Here is a 24634-nt window from a genome sequence, read left to right as displayed (position 1 = left end):
TTGTAGTGATGCGCCCTGGGAAGCAAACTCACTCAGAAGGACAGCACGGATAGTGGAGTACAGTTTATTACACCGGTGGGTCTGAGGCAGAGATTCCTCTTTAGTGAGCTGTTGCTGCTGCTAAGTCGCTTCAGTCGTGTCTGACTCTGTGCGACCCCATAGACGGCAGCCCACCAGGCTCCCCCGTCCCTGGGATTCTCCAGGCAAGAACACTGGAGTGGGTTGCCATTTCCTTCTCCAATGCATGAAAGTGAAAAGTGAAAGTGAAGTCGCTCAGTTGTGTCCGACTCTTCGCGACCCCATGAACTGCAGCCCACCAGGCTCCCCCATCCCTGGGATTCTCCAGGCAAGAGTACCGGAGTGGGTTGCCAGTTCCTACTCCAATGCATGAAAGTGAAAGTGAAGTCGCTCAGTCATGTCCGACTCCTAGCGGCCCCGTGGACTGCAGCCTATCAGGCTCCTCCATCCATGGGATGACCCCGACCAATTTTTGTGACAACCTTTTATACCCAAAGCGTACATGCCTAAGCTCACAACCCCCAAATTCTCCAAAGCCCACTCTGGACAATGTTAGTAAGAGAGACAATCAGGTTACTGCCATAAATTTACATTCTAAAGTCATCTGAAGATGCCGTTTAGCCTACATCAACAATGGGTATTATTAAGATTACAGATAGTGATTGATTACATAGTGGACATTGCATTCTTTTTGGCTCCGGGAAGTCTAGGTACAGGGTCAGCCTGGTCTGGTTTCCATGCACCAGAGAGGCCTGCTCTGTACTTTATCTCCATGGTCTCCCAAATATACAGTCCAAAGTTCCCCGAGTGTAAGATGGAGTTCCCTTTCTTTTTAAAATGGAGTCAGTCCAGTCAGGGCAACCTATTCCTTTCCTTCTTCATTTTCAGTAGTGACCTACATAATTGGGTCCAGAGAAGACTGACTAGAATGACTTGAGATTGCTTCCTGCCACGTAGCTTACCGACTGGAGTTAGGGAAACCACTGGTCTCAGACACTTGCTTCTCTCACCTTTCCTTTGTGATTGCCTTTTTGCCCTCATTGTATGCACACACTTTAATGACTGGGCTGCCTCCTATACCACGGTGAATTAGCAAACTGATAACTGTCTCCTTGTGATTCCTTGACAGTGTTTGACTATCTTTGAAAAACAAATTAGCCTACTTGAGACAAATCGTTAGAACCAAGAATCCTGCTGCTGATAATGCATCATGTGCAGACCTGAATACCAAGAATTATTGGTGCACCTTCCCCTGGTTCTTCTGTTGAATCTCATGAGCATAATTGGGCCCTTTGCCTTTATACACTAAATATGGTTCTTGGACAATCTGTGTGTGTGTGTGTGTGTGTGCGCACGTACACGTGTGTATGCACATACATGGGTATTTTTCTTTGTCTGTCCCCCTCTGTCCCTCGTACTCTAGGCTGCCCCCAATTTCACCCATTTTTCTCTCCTTCTCTTCTGTTTTCTGGGAACTCTCATTAGAATGCCTTTCATCACTGAACACATATTAGAGGTTTACTAACTGCCAGGCCCTCCTCTGGGAGAGATGCTGCGTGTTGAGCAAACCCAGGGCAAACCCCTACCCTGCTGAGCCCACATCTGGAGCATAGCAGAAGCATAACAGCTTGGCCCTGTGTCCTTTCCAGTGTGGCCTCCCATTTCCCTCCCACGGCACTAACAGTGCAAAAGACAAGGAAAACCTAACAAAGAATAGGAAAGAGTGACTCACAATCTAGAAGGCAGGTAGCAAGGAACACACCTGCCCCAGACATAAATTTTTTTTTATTTTATAATAATTTTATTATTTTTTAATTAATTTATTTATTTTACTTTACAATGTTGTATTGCTTTTGCCATACATTGACTTGAATCTACCATGGCTGTACATGTGTTCCCCATCCTGAACTCCCCTCCCACCTCCCTCCCCATCCCATCCCTCTGGGTCATCCCAGTGCACCAGCCCTGAGCACCCTATATCATGCATCGAACCTGGACTGGCGATTCATTTCACATATGATCATTTACATGTTTCAATGCCATTCTCCCATATAAATTTTTTTTAAATAACATTTGAGGGAAAGAAGTCTCCAGTGACAGCTCCTTAATTCCTGGAGCAGACACTGCATGCGTTTTACACTTCTTAAAAGTGACAGTGATGGCCATGCTCACCAACATCCATTAAAGTATTGACACTTCCTCTTAATCTGTGACCATATGGACACTTTATAATCTATAAAAATAATGAGGTAGTTACCCCCAAAATGGTAGGTGGAATAATGAACACAGTGGCTTCTAGAATTATGACTTAGTCTCCATTTATCATATAGTATATTATTCAGGCTTAGTCACTCAGCTGACTCTCTGTGGCCCCATGGACAGAGAACCTATGAACTGGAGCCCACTAGGTCTCTCTTTCCATGAAATTTCCCAGGTAATAATACTGGAGCAGGTTGCCATTTCCTGCCGCAGGGGATCTTTCCGACCCAGGGATTGAACACTTATCTCTTGTGTCTCCTGCTCTGGTAGGTGGTATTCTTTACTGCTAGTACCATGGGAAGCCCATGGTACATTTAATTTACTATGACACATATTTTAAAATTTTACAAAAAATATTTATAGGATTTAAGTTTGCTTATTGGACCAGTAAAACCAGTGTAGGAAAATCAGACAGTTCAGTGTCATTAGAATTTTGAAGAGAAAATAAATCCAAGACTTCTACAAACATTGAATAAGACCTCTTTGCCACCAATATTTTCTTCATTATTAGAAAATCTGGAAGACAACATAAAACAGCTTTTAGACTGAAATTACTAAACAGTGTGATGCCTACAGGGCTGCCCAGGTGGTGCTTAGTGGTAAAGAACCCACCTGCCAATGCAGGAGACATAAGAGATGCTGGCTCCATTCCTGGGTTGGACCCCTAGAAGAAGGGCATGGCAACCCACTCCACTATTCTTACCTATAGAATCCCCATAGGATTGCAAACAGTCGGTTGCCAGCATGCACACACGTGATGCGTAAAAGGAGTCATCTTTAGAAGCATGACATGACAAGAACATTGTCTATGTCATTATATGTCAATTATTAGAATTCTTAAAAGTCTTTAAAAGTAATTTTTCTTTTACCTAACACTGACGATCACAAATTTATCCAGAGCTAAACTTTTTTTTCTGAGCTAATTCCCCCCCCCACCACCCCTCCCTGAGTTCTGAGATCACCAAGAAAGGAAGTTCAAGGAAAAAGGAAAAAACCCAACCCATGAATTCCATCCACTGGGATCCTGGAACTAGAAGTTCAGTGACTACCCCACTTTGGAGAGAGACACAATGGATTATGTACTGCAAACCAGGTTGCTTCTCTTTGCTTGGACTCAGATTGGACCCGGGGCCAGGCCAAGGCCAGGACGAGACAATACTACATACCGTGATCCCAGGGCAGCCAGCCCTCTGACAGCACCAATGCAGACAATTGTGGGAAGCTCTTGAGAACTCTCCCTCTCCCTTTAATGCATTCCCCACCTGATCCCTTCATCCTCCCACCACAGGAAAGATCCCTCATCTTTCTGTCCAGTTGAAACACTTTATGCTCCCCACAGGACAAAAAGAGCCAGGCAAGAGACAAGAGGGCAGCTGCACTTCCCTGAAGGGTTTTTCAGCAGGTAGGTGGTTCTAGCGCTCAGGCTGACCCAAGACCCCTCTGCCCAGCAAGGCGACCAGGAGGAGTCCCAAGAGCAGGTGATTCTGGAGGGATGACAGCCTAGTAGAGTTCCTACAAGCACAGGGCAAGCCTGGCCTAAACTTTGGGGAGAGCAGCATAAAACACCTCCTGAAGCTTCTCTGCAGCCTAAAAAGAACAGATTTCAGGTTCCTGAAGGGGCGAGCAGGAACTCTGTGCAAGGACAAAGCCTTCCCCTGGCCTTGGAGGACAGGTCCTACAGAAGCTGGTTTTGAGGGAAAGGCCAAAGGAAAGGAGCAACAGTGGCCCAACCAGTGGTCTTGAGTTGAGATGTCTGCAAGTTACTCTCAAATGGTGGAGCAAATTGTGTAGATGGAGAGAGTGAGAAAGCAAACGCAGGAAAATGTTAACTGTGCAGTTGGGACAAAATATACAATATGAGGATTTCAAATTTTTTTGTATTTTAAAAGGTTTTATGTTTTTGTTTTCTTAATGAGTTTTTAGAACTCAAGTCCCAGGTTCTCTTTGAATGAAAACTCCATATGTGAGACACTAGGTTTCTGAAATAAAGGAAGAAAAGACTGGAGGGTAGAAGTCCTGGTGGTCCATCACATTTCTCTTCCCCCACCTGAAGGGCACCTGGCCACAGGAACCCTGCACAGGGTCTTGCCTGTGCCTTGCAGCAAACCACCTCTCATCAGGAAGAGGAAGATTTAATGCAATTTAGAGCTTTCCTGACCTGAAATTGAAGCCAGACTACAGCAGTAACAATGCCAAATTATAGCTACCAGGCAACCAGACATTACTTTACTACCTCCTCCCTCTAATTTGGCTTTTCTAGTTGAAAACTGACAGTAAAGGTTAAATTTCTGAGTGGCAGAGCAGAAAAGGAGGTGAGTCCCAGTGGCCCAGGGCTGCATGCAGCTGGGCAAGGCTCCAGCGCTTGTCTGCTCATCTCCCTTCACTCTCCCTCCTGGGCGATGCTCTGGGCTCTGAGGCCAGGCCAAAAGGTGACAGGCTGGGTCCCTCCTGGTCTGGTTTTAGTGCTGTGTGCAGCAGAGCCAGGGTCATGCTCTCTTTCTGAATCTCAGTTTCCTTATGTTAGGCATTCTCAGCAGATAATGAGGGGATAGGTCTGCTTCCTGACCTCTCACCTGACTCCAGTGCTCTCCTGATAATGGCATGCGTAAGGACTCCTTTCTGGGCAATTCTAGAGCCTAAAATCCTTCATCTATGTGTCTTTGGGTTGAGCACTGGGTCGTTGACAGTCTCTTAAGTTCTGTCAGGCAAACCAAATTGTTCCACAGGTATGTTGAGGTGGGGGAAAGCAAGTGAACATCACAGGGAAAAGCTTGGTTTTCCGAGACGAAATGCCTGTCAGCGTGTAGAAGAAATTTAGGCACCAGATGAGAAGGTGAGGGCATTTCCAAAGGAAAGCTAACCTGAAGTTGGCTTTGTGACCTCCTTGGACTTTCTATGGCCTGGTCTTCAAAGTGACTCAGAGCAGACAAAGGAGGTCTGGTTCCTAGTGCTGACTAGGCTTTTAGGTTATTAGGGAACTCCTCCTGTGTTTGCAGGTGGGGCATAAAAGTGTAGCTGCACACGCTGCTATAATCCATCTCTCTAGCCCAGTTTTTTTTCTCTCTTGGTATGTGTATGTTGGGGGTGGTGGTGGTTTAGTCATCAAGTCGTGTCCTACTCTTGTGACCCCGTGGACTGTAGCCCGCCAGGCTCCTCTGTTCATGGGATTTTCCAGGGAAGAATACTAGAGTAGGTAGCCATTCCCTTCTCCAGGGGATCTTCCCCACCCAGGGATCGAACCCTGGTCTCCTGCATTGGAGGCAGATTCTTTATCAACTGGGGCGGGGGGCGCCGGGCGGTGGGGTGGGGGCGGGGAGCGGTGGCAGGGTTTAAATGTGAATGTAAGCTTCAGGGAGAAGAAGAAAAAGCATGTAAACATACCGCTCCGTTTCGAACTGGGACCTTTCGCGTGTTAGGCGAACATGATAACCACTACACTACGGAAACCAGATAACTGTTGTTGTCTAATGACACATCTCAAAAACTGTACCTCTTACCACGTCTGGCCACAAGCATTTTTGAAAGGAAAAGGACTGTAGGGGCACAGGCGATCCCTCAGATGAGGAGACTGAAGCTCTGGCTTAGGTTCCTCGCCTTCCCCGAAGCGAGGTCCCTGGGTCCCCAACAGTCTAGCCTGGAGGTCCCGCACCCAAGGCAGGGTCTCCAGTTTCACAGCCCTGCATCGAGTGCAAGGGTCGCCACCGCTGGCTCCCCAGTTCCCAGAAGCCGCAGGAGCCGGGGCTTAGATGTGTTTGAACCCAGGTGACCCCTCAGCCCAGAAGTGTGGACGCTACTCCTCCCTGGCTGCGGACCCGGCGCCTCGGTGGCCCTCGGTGGTCAGTGCTGGGGGTCTCAGAAATGATCGATGCTTCGAATGCACCCGGAAACCCGAGGACCCGCGCTCCGCTCCGCTCCGATGCCCCTGACCCGCGCGCTCCTTCCTCGCAGCCCTTTAGCCGCAGTGCTTCTCCCGCAAAGACCGCAGGAAACTCGGTTCCTCAGGTTCCGGCCGCTGTGGCTTATTCTAGTTGTCTACTGTAGTTCAAGTCCAAGACTTCCATCACGCTTTCACGTTTAGCAGGAAGCGCAGCAAAGGCTGACGGCTCCGGTGTTTTATCTGTTTGAAAATAGCACGCTTCAACGCGGGCAGAGCTATTCTTCTCCGCCTGTACTGAGTTCGTTTGCAGACCAGGCCCCGTCTAAAGCCGCGGAGGAGCCAGGCTCGGTCCACGCAAATCTCACGGTGGTTCATTCCTCATCGGTTGAGGTTCTTCTTTAAGGATAGCTTAGTTTTATCGCTTACAATGTCTAAAACTTCAAAAAAAAATTAAAAAGAACTTTGTATTTTATATTGGAGTATAGCTCATTAATAATGTTGTGATAGTTTCAAGTGGACAGAGAAGGGACTCAGGTGTACATAAATGTATATCCATTCTCCCCTAAGCGCTCCTCCCACCCCGGTATGATGTCTAAAACTTATTTGCCTCTTATAATTTTCCAGTTCAACGGATCATGGAGTGCGAATTTTAACCTAGAACCACAGAGAGGTAAAGGCAATTTCCCCCAGAAAGCAGGAGGGGTTTTCGCGTTCACCTCACAGGATAACGCCAGCGGGCAGAAAGCATTTCTTTTTGCTGAAAGGATTAAATGCTTTGTCGTCTGTGTGTCTCTCTGTCCCCGGTTTCCTTTCGAAGTAAAGCTTCACAAGCTTGGGAATGCATATGCGTTTTCTCCCGCAGTGGTTTCTTTTCTTAGTGCGGCGGTCACAGCCGTTTCCTCCCCGTCTGAGGTTCAGGGGCTCCTACCCGGAGGAAGACGCGGGCGGTGTGCGCACCGGCCCCCAGGCCGCGGGGCTCCGCCTGGCTTCACGGGGACTCCGAGTGCGCTCGCGGGTGCAGCTGCGCGGCAGCGCCCTCACCAGCGCTGGAGCCTGAGTCCCCAAAGAGACGGACATGAAAATAGCTTTAGATCAGGACCTTTCATGACATTCCCTGCTTTTCTCCCCTGCAGGACCTCCCACTTCCAGCCAGAGGAGCGGATTCACGGTCTTTCGGTTGCGTCCGGCGCGCTGCCGCCCTACGTGGACAAGAGGAGGGGGCGGCAGTCCATTCGCCGACAGAGCGGGGGCCCAGCGGGGGCCCGAGGGACCGCCTTTCTCGGGAGAGTCGTTTGCCCAAGTCCAGAGTCGCGAAAAGGAGGGGCTGGGACTGTGTGGGCAGAAGTAAACAAGGCCGGAGAAGCAAACGCGAAGTCCTGACTAATTGGATGTGGGTCTGAGGAAAGCGCTGCGTCTGGGACAACTGGAGGCCTGAGCCCAGGGAGCTGGAGATGGCGTCATCCAAGGCGGGAGAACTGCCGGGCAGCAGGTCGTGGGGGAAGACCGGACGGAATCCAGGTCTGGGCGCGGAGCCTTGTTTGCAAGCGTTTATCCAGCCCTCCGCCCTGCACGCGCCAGGAGTCTTTTGTGACCTTGGGGATCCCGAGGTCTCACCCGCGCGGCTCCCCTCTCTCCTCTCCTGCCCCCGCCCCGGCGACCTGCTCTCCACGCGCGCTCGCCGGGAAAAGGCGCGTCTCCAGGGCAGTCGTGAGGTGCGCCCGAACCGGGCAAGTCGTGGGGACGTGAGGGTCAGGCGCACCTCGCGGGCGCGTCGTACTGTCCCGCAGAGCGTCCGGCTTTTGGTGTGGAGCTCCTCATTTGGAGAAAGCAGGGAAGGAACGTTCTTCGGGTACAATTCCTTGGAGGGAAGTGCGGGACTCAGAACTCGAGAGCAAGAGACACCACACAGTCTTTTCAGGCTTCCTGTTATAACTTACGAAGACCGCGAAATGTAATTCCCTGGTGGTCTAGTGGCTAGGATTCGGCGCTTTCACCGCCGCGGCTCGGGTTCGATCCCCGGTCAGGGAAGGTTGCTTTACTATTTTTTAGTTTTGGCTGCATGTCCGGCAATCTTCACTTCCTGCCCACAAGTGTTATGTGCCCCACCGTCCAGTTGCAGTGGAGTCTCTGCATCAAATCCTTCAGCCAATGAGGTAGAATCCCAGGGTCCAGGGCATCTCCTAGGGGAGATGTGAGGAGCAGTTGGGACAGCCCCTTGCCTCCACTCCTCCCTTCACCAGAAACCTAAAGCCTCACTTTCAGTGTCCATCTGAAGAGAACTTGGGACTTGAGTACCAACTGTGTTGTTATTGTTCAGTCGCTAAGACCAGTCTGACTCTGCCACCCCATGGACTGCAGCACACCAGCCTGTCCTGTACTGTCTCCTGGAATTTGCTCAAACTCATGTCCATTGAGTGGGTGATGCTATCTCATCATCTCACTCTCTGCTGCCCCCCCCCCCTTTTTTTTTTTTTTTTGCCTACAATCAGCATCAGGGTCTTTTCCAATAAGTCAGCTCTTTGCATCAGGTGGCCAGAGAATAGGAGTTTCAGCTTCAGCATCAGTCCTTCCAATGAATATTCAGGATTTATTTCTTTCAGGATTGACTGGTTTGATCTCCTCGCAGTCCAAGGGATTCTCAAGAGTCTTCTCTAGCACCAGAATTTGAAAACATCAGTTCTTTGGTGCTTAACCTTCTTCATGGTCCAACTCTCACATCCCTACATGACTACTGGGAAAACCTTAGCTGGACTACATGGACCTTTGTTAGCAAGGTGATGTCTTTGCTTTTTAATATGCTGTCTAGGTTGGTCATAGCTTTTCTTCAAAGGAGCATGCATCTTAACTTCATGGCTGCATGAAACTGGCTGAGTACTAATTCCTTTAAAAAGCACACTGAAACTTATGAAAATTTGCAAGAAGAGTAACTGTATATATTCATCTCAATGCACCAATTATTTTCCCACATTTGCTTTCTTACTCTCTCTCCGTATACATGACTTGCTCCACGATTTGAGAGGAACTTGCAGACATCCTAAGATCATTGGTTGGGCCGCTATTGCTCTTTTACTTTGGCATTTCCTGCTCAACCAGCTCCCATGGGACCTTGTCCTCCAAGACTCGGGGAAGGTTTTGTCCTGGCAAGGAGGCCCCTCTTGCCCCATTTTCTTCAGGCTGTAAGAAATTTCAGGCAGTATTTTATTCAGCTCTCTTTGGTAGGTGCAGGCCAGTGCTTGCAGGAACACCACTAGGCTGTCATCCCTGGCCCCCACAGCACGGCTGCCCACCAGCCTCCTCCCAATTCCCTTGGTGGGCGGTGGGGTCTTGGGCCAGACTGAGCACTAGAACCACCTACCTCAGGAGAGAGCCTTCAGGGAAGTGCAGCTGCCCCCTTGGCTTTTGCCAGGCTCTCTGTACCCTGCTAGGATATCATTTTACTTATTTTTTGGTTTATATTTTTTATGTGTACAGTATTATATTTTGACTTCTGTATACATTACAGCAAATTCACCATTAAATAGGTTTACTTTCCATCTCTGGCCATACAGTTGACTCCTCTTATTCACTCTTCCCTCCCCACTTCAGTCTTCCCCTCTGATAACCATTACCTGTTTGATAACCATTACCTGTTTATATGTTTGTTTTTGAATGGTTCAGATGGTTCATTTTAAAATTTAAAAAAATATTCCACATGTGGTGAAACTGCATGCTATTTGTCTTCCTTTGAATGACATGTCACTTAGCATAATACCCTCAAGTCTATCCATGTTGTAGCAAATGGTAAGATTTCATCTTTTTTTAAGGCTGAGAAATCACATGGCTTCCAAACCTCTAAGCACTCCCATAATGTGTGGTATGTCAGTATGAAATTCCTTCATTTCTGGTTTAAAGGTTTTGTTCTGTTCTCTGAATGTCCTATGTTCATGGATATGTGCCAGATAACTATAAACTAATAAAGGATGATCAACACAGCACCTTCTATGTTTGTGGGCTTAATAAATAAACTACTAATGATAACAGTGCATGGAGTCCCTTGTGACTGTGTGGCAGGGTGAGATAGGAGGAGTAATATCAAGACAGTTATGTCTGGAACAAAACACAGTACAAAGTACCCACAGCACATAGCCATAGGACAGGCTGGCAGGATGACAACCATGTTATTCCAGATGCTCCAAAAAGTAAATGGTGAGAATTAATTAAATGTGCAAGGACTTCATTAGGGAAAATACCTGTATGCAAGAAAATAGCAAGGTACTTAGGAATGATGAGAGATGCCTCGGGTCATGAAGCAAACCTGACTTAGTAAGGAAGAGAAGAGAAGGTGTCCAAGACTGCCTGCCATGAAGTTCATCAAAGTCACTGTGGAGCCACTGAGCCAAAGTCAGCCAATGAAGAGTCTTGTCTCTCCCAGGAGTGGGTCTGCCTTTGTATCCCCACTGCACTCAGCTATTGGCAGGGAGCAGCCCATGGGAGATGCAGCCTCAGAGATAGATTTTAAAGCATAGCTGGGACCTTCAGTCAATTAATCTCTGCATTAGGAAGGTTTATAAGGCCATCAGAACAACCAAACCCAGGACAGATGTAAGACTACACAAAAGTATTAGTGATTGGTAAGTACAGGGAACAGAAATAAGAACAATGGTAGAACTGTCTCCTCTCCTTCCAGTTTGGTGAAATACTGTCACTCCACCTTCTTTTGTTCTACCTTCAGTTTAAGCTATAAGTGGCAATAAGGAATTAGTGGACCCATGAGCCACAGATGTAATTACCTCTGTGCCGTGGGGCTGATCTCATGAGAGAAATCATCTTGTTGACAGAATGTTGATTGAAACTATTATTTTTCCTCATTTTGTATTATTTTAAATTATGAAAAAATGATAAACACATTTACAGGAGACTTGGAAAATACAGAACAAAGTTACATATATTTCCACTATATATTACAATTATTTTAAAGTAGATAAATTAAGATTTTTAGTTGGAGTTTCAGTATCAAACTCTCAAAAATAGAATAGACAGAAAAGTAGAAGGATATAGTAGACCTGAAAATCACTATGAGCCAATTCAACAGAATTATGATTTATACAATTTTCACACAACAGCAGGATACAAATTCTATTCAAGTTCCCATAGACTATAAACTAGGAACCATTGGAACATATCCAGGGACATAAAACAGGGTGTAAAAATTTCATGGTATAAAGGTATTGAAATCATACAGTCTGTCATAAATATGACATATATATTATATATATATATAAATTTTTTTTTTCTGGTTGTTCAGTCACTCAGTTGTGTCTGACTCTTTGTGACTCCATGGAGGGGTCTCCCTTTACTTCACCATCACCTAGAGCTTGCTCAAACTTTCATGTCCTTTGAGTCAGTGATGTCATCCAACCATCTCATCCTCTGTCACCCCCTTCTCCTCTTGCCCTCAGTCTTTTCCAGCATCAGGATCTTTTCCAATGAGTTGGCTCTTTGCATCAGGTGGCCAAAGTATTGGAGTTTCAGCTTCAGCATCAGTCCTTCCAATGAACACCCAGGACTGATCTCCTTTACGATGGACTGGTTGGATCTCCTTGCAGTCCAAGGGACTCTCAAGAGTCTTCTCTAACACCACAGTTCAAAAGCATCAATTCTTCAGTATTCAGCTTTCCTTATGGCCCAGCTCTCACATCCATACATGACTACCGGAGAAACCATAGTTTTGACTAGACGGACCTTTGTTGGCAAAGTAAAGGCTTTGCTTTTTAATATGCTGTCTAGGTTTGTCATAGCTTTTCTATCAAAGAGAGTCTTTTAATTTCATGGCTGCAATCACCATCTGCAGTGATTTTGGTATATATATATATATGTATGTATTAAAAAAGAATTTATATTAGGATGTACACACTGCTATATTTAAAACGGATAGCCAACAAAAATCTATTGTATAGCACATGGAACTCTGCTCAGTGTTATATGAAGCCTATATGGGAAGGGGTTATGGGGGAGGAATGGATACATGTATATGTATGGCTGAGTCCTGTTGTTGTTAATTGGTTATACCCCAAAACAAAATAAAAAGTACAAAAAATATAGATTACATTCATTCTTATAAAAAATAAAGCTTTAATTGAATGTAACAAAAAAGTTATGTTTTTCATTAAGCTTTTTTTTTTTAAATGAGTCTCAAATTCTGTGACAGATTTTTGGTCAAGTTGTTTTCATTAAAAATTACTGATTTTAAAAACTAAAACTTAAAACTGCCACACCCAAACATATGATCCACAAAACATTCTCCTTTCCTTCTAAAGGTTTTATGATACATTGTTATCATTAGCCAGTTTTTTACTATTAAATGGCCAACTGAGACAGTTCTGAGACTGTTCTTCCACCACTGATTAAGACTGGGGTGGCAGATTTGGGGGATAATATTCATTTAGCCTTCTGAGCTTTCTGGGCAGACTTGGTGACCTTACCAGCTCCACCTGCCTTCTTGTCCACTGCTTTGATGACACCCACAGTGACAGTCTGTCTTATGTCACACACAGCAAAACGGCCCAGGGGAGGATAGTCAGAGAAGCTCTCAACACACATGGGCTTGCCAGGAACCATATGAACAATGACAGCATCACCAGATTTCAAGAATTTAGGGCCATCTTGCAGCTTTTTCCCAGAATGGCAATCAATCTTCTTCTTCAGCTCAGCAAACTTGTAAGCAATGTGAGCTGTGTGACAATCCAGCACAGGTGCATATCCAGCACTGATCTGGCCTGGATGGTTCAAAATAATCACCTGAGCTGTGAAGCCAGCTGCTTCCATTGGTGGGTCATTTTTGCTGTCACCAGTCACACTGCCACAACGAACATCTTTGACAGACATGTTCTTGACATTGAAGCCCACACTGTCCCCAGGAAGGGCTTCACTCAATGCTTCAAGGTGCATTTCTACAGACTTCACTTCAGTTGTTACATTGACTGCGAAATGCCAGGCTGGATGAAGCATAAGTTGGAATCAAGATTGCCGGGAGAAATATCAATAACCTCAGATATGCAGATGACACCACCCTTATGGCAGAAAGCAAAGAACTAAAGAGCCTCTTGAAAGCGAAAGAGGAGAGTAAAAAAACTGGCTTAAAACTCAACATTCAAAAACTTAAAGATTATGGCTTCTGGTCCCATCACTTCATGGCAGATAGATGGGGAAACAATGGAATGAGTGACAGACTTTCTTTTCTTGGGCTCCAAAATCACTACAGATGGTGACTACAGCCATGAAATTAAAAGATGCTTGCTCCTTGAAAGAAAAGCTATGACAAACCTAGACAGCATATTAAAAAGCAGAGACATTACTTTGCCAACAAAGGTCTGTCTAGTCAAAGCCATGGTTTTTCCAGTAGACACGTATGGATGTGAGAGTTGGACCATAAAGAAGGCTGAGTGCCAAAGAATTGATGCTTCTGAAGCATGGTGTTGGAGAAAACTCTTGAGAGTCCCTTGGACTGCAAGGAGATCAAACCAGTCCATCCTAAAGGAAATCAGTCATGAATATTCATTGGAAGGACTGATGCTGAAGCTGAAACTCCAATACTTTGGCCACCTGATGCAAAGAGCCGATTAACTGGAAAAGATTAAGATACTGGAAAAGACTGAGGGCAAGAGAAGGGGGCGACAGAGGATGAGATGGTCAGATGGCATTACCAACTTAATGGACATGAGTTTGAGCAAGCTCCGGGAGTTGGTGATGTACAGGGAGGCCTGGCATGCTGCAGTCCAGAGGGTTGCAGAGTCAGACACCACTGAGTGACTGAACTGAACTGACATGTCATCTCATTAATATCAATTCATTCTTAGTTTGAAAAAGATCAAAATAAAATTTACTCTTCTATATATATTAACATATATTATTTATACCATTTTGAAAATTCAACAACTACTATTTCCAGGCTTGAGGCAACTCTGATCTTCATGATTCTGAGAAGCAGTTTCTGTCCCTCTCTCGAATGGAGTTCACCTGGGTCTTGCTTATGGTCTTCATTATAAACATTCAGATTTTATCCTACTATATTTTCACATTCGATAGTTTTTTTTCTTTCCAAGCATGTAATGGGGCTCAACGATCCCACAGGCCCACTCTCAATAGATTTAACTTTTCCCCTGCATTGGCCTTTCTGATCTAGTTCTCTGAAATAGAGATAGATAATAGAGGAAACGTATTTTTCCTTTAATCTTTTCTTTGAATTTCAGACCATTATGGGTTTTATTCTTTCCTGCACAAATTTTACTTTTTATAGTCACTCAATAAATACATGTAAATAATTTTTAAATAATAATTTATTAATCTGATCCATTCATTTAAAGGTAATGTCTGATGCCTCCAAGTTTACACCCACAAGTGCTGTTGGATAGGACTGGAGAATCTGGAAAACACTCCTCTAGACCCTTCCGGTGTTGGGTCACAAGATGTCCTTACCAGAGCCAGAAGAGTGACTCTCAGTGTATAAATAAGGGGTGGTGAGGGACACATCTGAAGCTGACTGTGCAGTACCTGGGGAGGGAGAGACAGAGCTGCAATGAGGTCTGGAGAGATTTAGGGAACTCTCTTCAATGACTGCTCCCAACAGAAAATGACAATTTTTCCCCTCCTTATTCACATGCAACTGGAAGTGGGAAAGGTAGGTAGAGAAACAAGCTGGTATCCAGCTCACAGCCAGTAACCCTCTGGTTATCTGGGGAAGGGACTTACAAGTGAAATGTGAATTTCCCAGGGTGCTCCACTCCTACAGCCTGTGAATCTTGCAGGTGGGACCTCATACGAAGCAACCTTATCTAGATTGGGACTTGCAGGTGGGACCTCATACGAAGCAACCTTATCTAGATTGGGCTGTGTGAGTCTGGGCAAGTTTTGTACTCTCCACTCTCTGTGATTCTGCAGCTGGGTATTGCTGCAGAAAGGAGGGATATGGAAGTAACCAAGTTTGGGTTTTGCCCTGTGTAAGTCTGAAAACTCCAGCTTGCTTTCCCTCAAGGCCCTTTTCTTGTTGTAGAGCTGAGGTATGGACTCTGGGTTCTATCCATGGAAGCCAAAGGTAGATACTATCTCTGGAAATAAAAACAAACCAGACAAGTCACACATTTGGGTAACAGATGCTTTCAAAGATATAGTTCCCTTCACCCACCAAAATTTTGGCAAAACCTGGGAGCCTCATGCACTGGGACAACAGTCTGATGTGGCTGAGTCACACCACTATGGGCCACACCCTCATGTCAATGGCTCCAGTTGTGGAACATAGTCTTTCCCCCTAACTGGCTGCTGCTGTGATGTTGTCAGGGGCCTGGTCACCATATTCCTGATCATGACAAGGGAGAACACTTGGGTAGAAAGTGTGGAAATACAGTCCATCTGCATGAGGGGGAGGAGGGTGGGAGGCAGCATCCAGAGCATGTGGTAGTGACATGAAGGTGGGATGTGCTGCCCCCTCTGCTGAGGGCACCATGGAAGCCGTGGCCCTACCATCCGACAGTCAGGCCATGAGCCCTGGGGGCAGCACCAAGTAGTGCAGGGAGTTATAAGAACGGGCATCGCATTAGAGAGCCCTGAGGATGAGAACAGCTCCCCAGGTGGTGCAGTGGTAAAGAACCTGCCTGCCAACGTAGGAGACGCAGGTGACGCAGGTTCAGGCCCTGGATCAGGAAGATCCCCTGAAGAAGGAAATTGCAAGCCACTATACAACATATTAAGAGAAGGAAATGGCAACCCACTCCAGGGTTCTTGCCTGGACAATCCCAGGGACGGGGGAGCCTGGTGGGCTGCTGTCTGTGGGGTCACACAGAGTCAGACATGATGAAGCAACTTAGCAGCAGCAGCAGCATACAACATATTCAAAAGCAGAGACATTACTTTGCCAACAAAGGTCTGTCTAGTCAAAGCTATGGTTTTTCCAGTAGTCATGTATGGATGTGACAGTTGGACCATAACTAAGGCTGAGTACTGAGGCTTTTGAAATGTGGTGTTGGAGAAGACTCTTGAGAGTCCCTTGGACTGCAAGAAGATCAAACCAGTCCATCCTAAAGGAAATCAGTCCTGAATATTCATTGGAAGGACCGTTGCTGAAGCTGAAACTCCAATACTTTGGCCACCTGATGCAAAGAGCTGATTCACTGGAAAAGATCCTGATGCTGGGAAAGACTGAAGGCGAGAGGAGAAGGGGGCGACAGAGGATGAGATGGTTGGATGGCATCACTGACTCAATGGACATGAGTTTGAGTAGGCTCTGGGAGTTGGTGATGGACAGGGAGGCCTGGGGTGCTGCAGTCCACGGGGTCGCAAAGAGTCGGATGCCACTGAACTGAACTGAACTGAACCAGTATTCTTGCCTGGAGAATCCCATGGACAGAGGAGCCTGCCGGGCTACAGTCCATAGTGTCTCCAAGGAGTCGGACATGAATGAGTGACTGAGCATGAACGCAAGAAGACGAGAACTAGTCCCACCCAGGGCAAGCCACTTAGTGTCTTCACTTATAAAGTAGGGACAAAAATGCCTGCCCTGCTTACCTCTCTGGGCTGACTGTGAGGAGGAGTAGGGGAGTGCACACCAATGTCTTTATAGCTGCACACCTGTATGCCCTTGTGAGGCTCCCCAGATGTGGACAGAACCCAGAGGTTTTGGTGCCCTTTCTACCTTTTCCTTGGCCAGCATTGCTGAGCACGTATTCCAGCCTCTCCCGCAGACGGTCATTGATGAATACAGATTCCTCCAGGCGCTGGCGCAGGTTTTGGATCTCAATAAGATTCTTTTCCAGCAGGTCGGCCCCTGTTGCATACCACCAAGACAGGGAGAGGTAGGAAATGAGAAAGGTGGATCCCTCATGGGACCCTCTGCAAGATCCCTGCTCATATCCATACTCCTGTCAACGTCCTCTGCTCACCTCGGCACCTGGGAAGCACTAGGCAACTTTGTTTAAAGTGGTCCTAGGCTTTTAATCCCAACACAGCCTTCTGCTAGGAACTCCATGAGGCCTCCTCCCAGAGAGAAGTTGAGTATATCTGGGAGAGATGGACACTGGGCTGGTGAACAAGTGTGAGAAACCACTAAACTACTCTAGGGAGGACTGGCCTAACAATGAGAAACTCTGTCCACCTCCTTTGGTGGAAATCCAGAGGGCCTCCCTCTCTACTTCAGACCTCTCTTACTCTATGATCCATGACTGCACAACTTTTAACATTCACCCAGTAAAAAAAACTAAGGTATATGCATATGAAATTAGATCAGGCTGTGAATAATGAGTGACACTGAATGTTTTCCTTGGGTTAAGAGTGACGGGAAGAGTCTGGGGAGGTATCAGGACCTGAAGGAGGAATGAGAGAAGGTAACAGTTTCAAGGATGGAAAAAGATGCACAAAGAGAAGGGTAAAATGATCAAAAATAGGCTTCATCAGGACATCATGCTTAGGGCCAGGTTTTTCTCTGAGAATTTCAAATATTGTTTTGTTATACTGTGTGCATACTGAAACCAGGCTGCTTCCAAGCAGTTCCTCCACATGGGTGCACCCCTAGCCCCTGAGTGCCAGGAGGCCTGGCTCCAAACCCACGGGCAAAGAATGAGAAGCAGGACTGCCTTATAATTGTATACAAAGTGTGTGTGTCTCTCTCTGTAGGTGTGTATAGAAATAGTCTTCCATTCTGCAATAACTCTTGATCTAAGAAGACTTACCTTCCCCTTGGGAGTCTGAACTTAGAACAGTCTAAAACAATCTAGACCTAAAAGGTTACAGCACAGAGAAAAGGGAACACACAAATGTGAGGGAACTCATCCTCCTTATAGAGTGCCTCAGAATGCCCTTGCATTCCTTTATTCTCCTGCCCAGAGTGAGTCCCTAGGTAGTGGAAATGAGAGGCACATAGAAAGGATCAGTACTGAGATGGGGCTTCATTCTCTGGCTGACCCATGGGATACTGCCCCTTCATCTTCTCACCCACTTCTGTGAGCCAGGGTTTAACTGAGGAACAAAATACCCTCTGACCAGGAAAGGAATGTGTTGTTTCTGTAAATGGCTGTATTTCACCAACTGCTCCTTTGTTATTTTTACCAGAGGGCTTGGAGCTGGGCCGGTCCAAAGAGGAGGAGGAGGATAGGTTCCCGGATGCATTCATCTTCTGAGGCTTCATCTCTTCGCATGGGTGACTGCTGCCATGATGCCCAGTGTCTGGTGTCCCACTCTGCTCTGTGGTGCCACCCAAAGGATAGAAGGGCTGAGCAGATACAGCTTCTGAGTGGTTGCTGGGCAATGAAGCTGAATCAGCAGGCGTGGCTGGGCTGACATCTGTCCAGAAAGGAATATGAGTGAGAAACAAATGGGGAAGTCAGAAATGAAGTGTTTTAACAATCATTATACTGGGTTGAATAGTATCCTCCAAAAATTCATGTCTACCTGGAACCTAAGACTGTGACCTCATTTGAAAATAGAGTCTTTATACATTTAATTAGTTAAAAGGAGATGATACTGGATTAGGGTGGACCTTAAATCCAACATGACCGATGTCTATATAAGAAGAGGAGAGGAGACAGAGACAGGACATACACAGGGGAGAAGACCAGGTGACACTGGGGGCAGGGATTGGAGTGATGCATTTTCAAGGCTAAGGATGTTCCCCACAACCAGCAAGTCAAGAAGAGGCAAGAAAGAAGGGAGCATGGCTCTGCCGACTTGATTTCAGACTCCTGATTTTCAGAACTGTGAGAAAACAAATTCTGTTGTTTTGAAACATCCAGTTTGTGATACTGTGTTACAACAGCCTGAGAAAATTGATAAAGCAATCCATGGAATGAAGACTTTAAGGTGAATAACAGTGATCAGTCAATTGCTTAGTATCAGCTAGGAACTCATTTCCCAAGGACTATCAATTTCACCCCAAGGTTACTGGCACTCCTGGCCTATGGTATCAAGAAGCAGTTGTGAGATATAATGTCTGAGGGTCACAGTGCACACAGAGGAAAAGTACAGGGGCCTCTCTCCTCGTTCCAAGATCCTCAAATGCTGGAATGATCCCAGAGAGGTACTTCAGAAATGTCTCCTCCAATTGTAGGAATCACTGCCAATCTTAGAAGTCATGAGAGTAAGCACTCTCAAACTGGTCTGTGAACGTGTGATCTTCTCACCCAACAGTCTATGCCCTTGCCACCAAACAGCTGCTGATCCTTCCTGAGCTTGTTCTGTATTGGGATTGTTGGTAGAAGATAAGGAAGGGAAAATGGCCTTCACTTTTGGCTGATGAGCAGCAAACCTAGGCAGAGTGGCCTACTCCTGGTGGCTCCCACTGCTCCTGCCTGAGTTGACTCTGGACACCTTCTGAGGCTGAGGGGGTGTCACTTGAGAGGAAGGCAAGTGGTGATTTGCAATCCACCCAGAATGGCTCATGAGAATGTAAAAAGAATTCTTAAGTATAGCTCAGATTGTCAGGCTCCTATCCAAAGAATGACTGGGGTACAATATTTTTACATAGGGGATTATAGAACCAAAAAAAAAAAAAAAGGTATTGTACAGCTCAATGATGCTATGAGAACATTTATATCATGTTCTTTGCTGGTTCCCTTTAGACAAAAAACCCGGCTGGGTGACAGGGCCATAATTCAGAGAAAAGTTTAAGAGTCTTCTCCTTTCAAGGATTATTATCAAGGACCACAAAACAGTCAGGTTTCTTCTCTGAGCAGGGTCAGAGTGAGGTCTTATTTTCCTCAACCAAGCCAAATTCCTTTAGGGAACTGTTTACTTAAATCAGTATCCTTCCCTGACTTATACAATATCAGATGTAACTAACACTGCTGTGAAATGAAGAGTAAGGTAGACTATGTTAAGCCTTTAGTTCAAGGCATAACTTAAAGTAGAAACTCAATCAAAATGTGATTCCCGATCTTTTTCCTTTATATCCCCTCCCCAGAAAATCAGCTTACTCTCAGCCAAGGGCATACGAGGTTTCTAGTTGGTCAGCAACAGTGATCAGCATGTTCTTGTCCCATTCTTCCCTTGCCACACAACACAGGAAACATCCTACATTGTACGTGGAAAGCAGCAGAGACGAGCCTCCTGGGAGAGGAATTAAGTCTCACAGTGATGCTGCCACACACCATTTGTGGCACTAGAAATTTTGGCCCCCAAAGAAGGAGTATTGATAAACCATTGCCCCTCTGAGAAAAATGATGACTTCAGGTGGGAAAAAGAAGGGTTTAGTCTCCTTCAGAAAAGACAGAGATAATAGAAAACAAGGCTGATACTTTCTGAGAGTGCCATAAATGTGCCACATCTCAAATGTGGCCATTCTAACAAGTAGTGGCAGGAAATGCAGGAATGGAGAAGGTATGTTTGCCCTTTATCTGCTGTCTCTCAGGGAAGCGTTGAGGTGGAGCCAAGTGCCTCTGGGCAACTGAGTTCGAGGATGCACAACAAATTCCCATCAGCCTTTTGGACAATGTCACATTCATAACAAGGGCAGCCTATTCATTTATAGTGGGCTTCCCTGCTAGTTAAGTGGTAAAGAATCCACCTGCAATGCAGGAGATGTAGGAGAGCCAGGTTCCATCCCCGAGTGGGTAAGATCCCCTCGAGAAGGAAATGGCAACCCACTCCAGTACTCTTGCCTAGGAAATCCCATGGACAGAGAAGCCTGGTGGGCTAGAATCCATGGGGTCACAAGAGTCGGACACGACTTAGTGACTAAATCACAACCAAAATCATTCATTTATAAATTCATGGGTGAAAGTATACGTGTATAGAGTCTTGTCTTCTTTGCAGAGGCTAGGCCTTTGTGCTGGGCATAGGGGAAGAAAGAGTGAAATGGGGAAAACACTGGCTCCAGAAGCATAGAGAAAGAGGTGTGCACAGGGGTGATTCCCTCCTGGCTAGGTCCATGACTGCTCGGGCCGCAGTGCAGTGGGCACTCCGAGCTTTAGAGTCAGCCAGGATCACAGTCAATGTTACTCCAAGCTGGACTGTCTTCAGTAAGTTCCCTGACCTCACTGAGCCTCAGTGTCTTTAGCTGTGCTGTAAAATCAGGACACCACCACTAATTTAAAAGGATTGCTGTCCTGATTAAATGAGGCAGCATATATACAGTGATCAATAATACAAGCATACTAGATGCTCAATAAATATGAATTTTCTGTCTTCCCTTGACTGCTATAATTAAGAGGAGACATGCTGCTTTGCTTCTCATGTAAAATGAGAAACAGGAATAGTTCCAGGTCAAAATCCATTATGGCTTATTCATGCCTCATTAGAAAAGACCCTGATGCTGGGAAAGATTGAAGGCATGAGGACAATAGGAAGACAGAGGATGAGATGGTTGGATGGCATCACCAACTCAATGGACATGAGTTTGAGCAAGTTTCAGGAGATGTTGAAGGAGGGGTAAGGAAGCCTGGCGTGCTACAGATCATGGGGTTGCAAAGAGCTGGACATGACTGAGTGACTGAACAACAAAAACAACAACATACCTAAAATATTCAGAAAAAATAAAAACAGATACATAGCCAGGGACTTCCTGGTCCCTGGTTGTTCACATCTGACTCTGTATGAGTCAGATGCTCTCCTCAGGAGGGAAAATAAAGGGAATGCTGAGCAGGAGAAAAATGAAGACTTGATTTTAAACTTATTCTCTTCCTCCTACCCTTACCAAAGCTACCCAAGGGCCCTCTTTGGGGAATTCTGGGGAGTGGCATGATGGTGATAGATTCAGTCAGTCCCAGTAACTGATGGTTTAGAGGATATTACAGCTGAATTATTAGAATGATGGGTGGGATCTGTAAATTCACAGATGATAGAAAATATTTAGTGGTGAATAAAAATAGGAAAAAGTAAAAAATATAAATGTAAAAATAAATAAATAAATAATAGAAAAAGATGGCTTCCCTGGACGCTCAGATGGTGAAGAATCTGCCTGCAATGCAGGAGACCTGGGTTCAATCCCTGGGTTGGGAAGATCCCCTGGAGAAGGGAATGCCTACATTCTTGCCTAGAGAATTCCATGGACAAAGGAGCCTGGTGGGCTACAATCCATGGGGTTCCAGAGTTGGACCCTACTGAACGACTAACACACACAAAATAGAAACTGTGGCTGTTTACCGAAAGGAGCTCAGGATCAGAGGTCCAATGTTAATGACATTCATGTCTGTGGTCTGAAAGGTGACATGACTGTGTTGCAGGTATGAGGGAGCATTTGTTCCCTCCCCTTCGCAACTCATGACCCCTCCCCTCAAATCCAGCACCATGTATGGTGCCTGAGGGGGGTCTGGTGGCTGATGAAGTGTGGCACTAGGAATGGAGAAAAGCTATCTGACACCCCTGAAGCCTGTGCCTGGCACTGAATCCCTGACCTGTGCCCAATCAGGCATGTCACAGTAGGTCTGCAGGGCGTGGCTGCCAAGGTGCCTCCTCTTGGTCTAGACAAATAAGCAAGCGCCTAGAAACTGGAGGATCTCTGGGTACTTACTGGCCATGTCCACTGCAGGGCGCACTTTCTGTTCATTGAGCAGCAGGTAGGTGCTGCTAGGGGAGTAACGGGCGGTGGACGGGGCATGGCTGCTGGAGCAGGTCTGGGGCCAAGTCTGCGGCTGGGCATCCTGTTGGGTCTGCAGGACTTCTGTCTTCTTATCCCTCTTTAGCCTCTCCCTTAAGATACTAGGAAGTAAGAAAGACAGAGGAAAAGTGAAAGTCACCCAAATATCACAGTTATACTGATCTGGGGGCTTAGAGGAGAGGCCCCAGGAGTCAAGGAGATTGTTCCTTCAGAAAAGTCAAACAATCCATTCATATTTGGGGGTAGAGAGTTGGGAGGCAGGGAGAACAACAGTGTTCAGTGCCTTGGTCACAAACATCCTGAGAAAGAGAGAAGACCCATCAGGCTCTTTAACACTTTGACAAGACACCCAGAGGCCCATAAAAGTTCAACACACCCTGTGACATAATCCATTAAATAGTATTTGTGGTGGCCCATTTAAAACTGGTTCCTGAGGCAATGCTCCCTTCTAGGTGTCTTGTAGTTTCCAGACCTCCTTGGGCTTCCCTAGTGGCTCAGTTGGGAAAAAACCTGCCTGTGATATGGGAGACCTGGGTTTGATTCCTGGGTTGGGGAGATCCCCTGGATGAAGGGAATGGCTACACACTCCATTATTCTGGCCTGGAGAATTCCATGGATAGAGGAGCCTGGCGGGCTACGGTCCATGGGGGTCACAAAGGGTTGGACAGAGTCAGACATGACTGAGTGACTTCTACTTTCCCTAGTCATACATAATATAAATCTATGTCATATTTATAATATTGTTTGAAAGAAATTTGTAGCCATTCAACATCTGCCAGCACTTGTTGGGTCACTCTTAAAGATTTCAGATATGATCTCGCTCCAGCTTTTAAAGATCTAGGGGAGACCAGAGGTGATCCCTGGGAGGATGGGAGACTCCTAAGACTGGAGAGTTAGGCTAAATTACTACATTACTAAATGAGTGAATTAGGCTAAATTACTAAATTCTAATTACTAGTAAATTTAGTAGTAAATTACTAGTAAATTTAGTAAATTACTAATTCACTAAATGAGTGAATCTTGGAGCCAGAAGAATAATAAACTAAAAAAACAGGAAATGAGACCACCTTGTCACTAAGGACACACAATGGTTTGATGGTATAATCAGCTGTTTGGTTTTCATGGGGTGAGAGAGCTGCTGCTCCACTGATCTTCTGGCCCTTGCTCCGGATTTTTGACTAGATTTTATCTTTCATAGCCCCTGAAAATTTTGAGTTACCTGAGTCTCTGCAGCATCTGTTCTCTTTGATTCTTCTTATTTACACAGTCATCTGAAAACCAAATTGAGAAAAGGAGCAGTCATACTTTAAACAGCTCTCATTTACCAAATACAAGCACGCACTGGGTTCTCTCTCCGGGGTCAGAGACACATAGCTGCTTGATGCTCAAGTACAGGCTTCTCTGAATTTTCTCGGGAGACACTGGGTTGAGTGTTTCGACAGCATGTCTGGCAAACTTTCCCGAACCCGCCTCAAGATCATCAGTCTCCTCTACTTGCTCTGCCCTGAGTTAGAGCAAAAAGTTGAAAATGTCTCTTTTGCCACAGATCATGGGGTACTTGTCCAGCTGGTCTCTCGATCATCCCAGCCAGAGCCTCCCAGTCCTGCCATGGGGCGGGTTCCCAGTCCCATGTCTGTGGGTCCCATCAGTTTTCATGCAGAACCTGTCTCCGCAGAGGTGACAGCCACCCTGTCCCACCTCTGCATCTGCCATCAGGAGCCTGTACAATGGCCTCAAACCAGCTCTTACTATGTGCCCTCAGTTCTCTAGGCAATATTCTATATAACTGACTTCTGAAATAATAAATATTCCCACAAAAGGTACTTATACATATAGTGCCTAAACCATTCCCAGGGACTTCCCTGGCAGTCCAGTGGTTAAGATTTCACCTTCCAATGCAGAGGGCACATGTTTGATCCATGGTC

At 46.0% G+C, this 24634-nt stretch overlaps 1 protein-coding gene and 1 non-coding gene across 9 annotated transcripts in view; one reads left to right on the top strand and one right to left on the bottom strand.

Moving 5' to 3' along the window:
- The first annotated feature begins 8110 nt into the window (after positions 1 to 8110).
- On the top strand, positions 8111 to 8182 carry TRNAE-UUC (transfer RNA glutamic acid (anticodon UUC)). Its single transcript has one exon. It is a non-coding gene; the product is annotated as a tRNA-Glu (tRNA).
- Positions 8183 to 14451: 6269 nt separating this feature from the next.
- LOC133040793 (myomegalin-like) overlaps positions 14452 to 24634 on the bottom strand; it is a 63760-nt gene continuing 53577 nt past the window's right edge. For 6 of the 8 annotated variants that reach the window (XM_061120947.1, XM_061120951.1, XM_061120948.1 and 3 more), the window contains 5 exons: positions 23929 to 23980; positions 22623 to 22810; positions 18227 to 18460; positions 16818 to 16949; positions 14452 to 14683 (listed from right to left, as the gene is read on the bottom strand). In XM_061120947.1, coding sequence (XP_060976930.1) covers positions 14592 to 14683; positions 16818 to 16949; positions 18227 to 18460; positions 22623 to 22810; positions 23929 to 23980 — 698 coding nt within the window. In that variant the 3' untranslated portion in view covers positions 14452 to 14591. Of the gene's footprint in view, positions 15238 to 16817; positions 16950 to 18226; positions 18461 to 22622; positions 22811 to 23928; positions 23981 to 24634 lie in introns of all 8 variants that reach the window. The other 2 variants (XR_009689035.1, XM_061120953.1) reach the window with 2 other exon arrangements.

This window comes from Dama dama, chromosome 20, assembly GCF_033118175.1.
Source record: "Dama dama isolate Ldn47 chromosome 20, ASM3311817v1, whole genome shotgun sequence".
NCBI classification, from domain to species: Eukaryota; Metazoa; Chordata; class Mammalia; order Artiodactyla; family Cervidae; genus Dama; species Dama dama.
The sequence above is the reverse complement of the archived record's forward strand: the minus strand, read 5'-3'. Positions and strand labels throughout refer to the sequence as shown.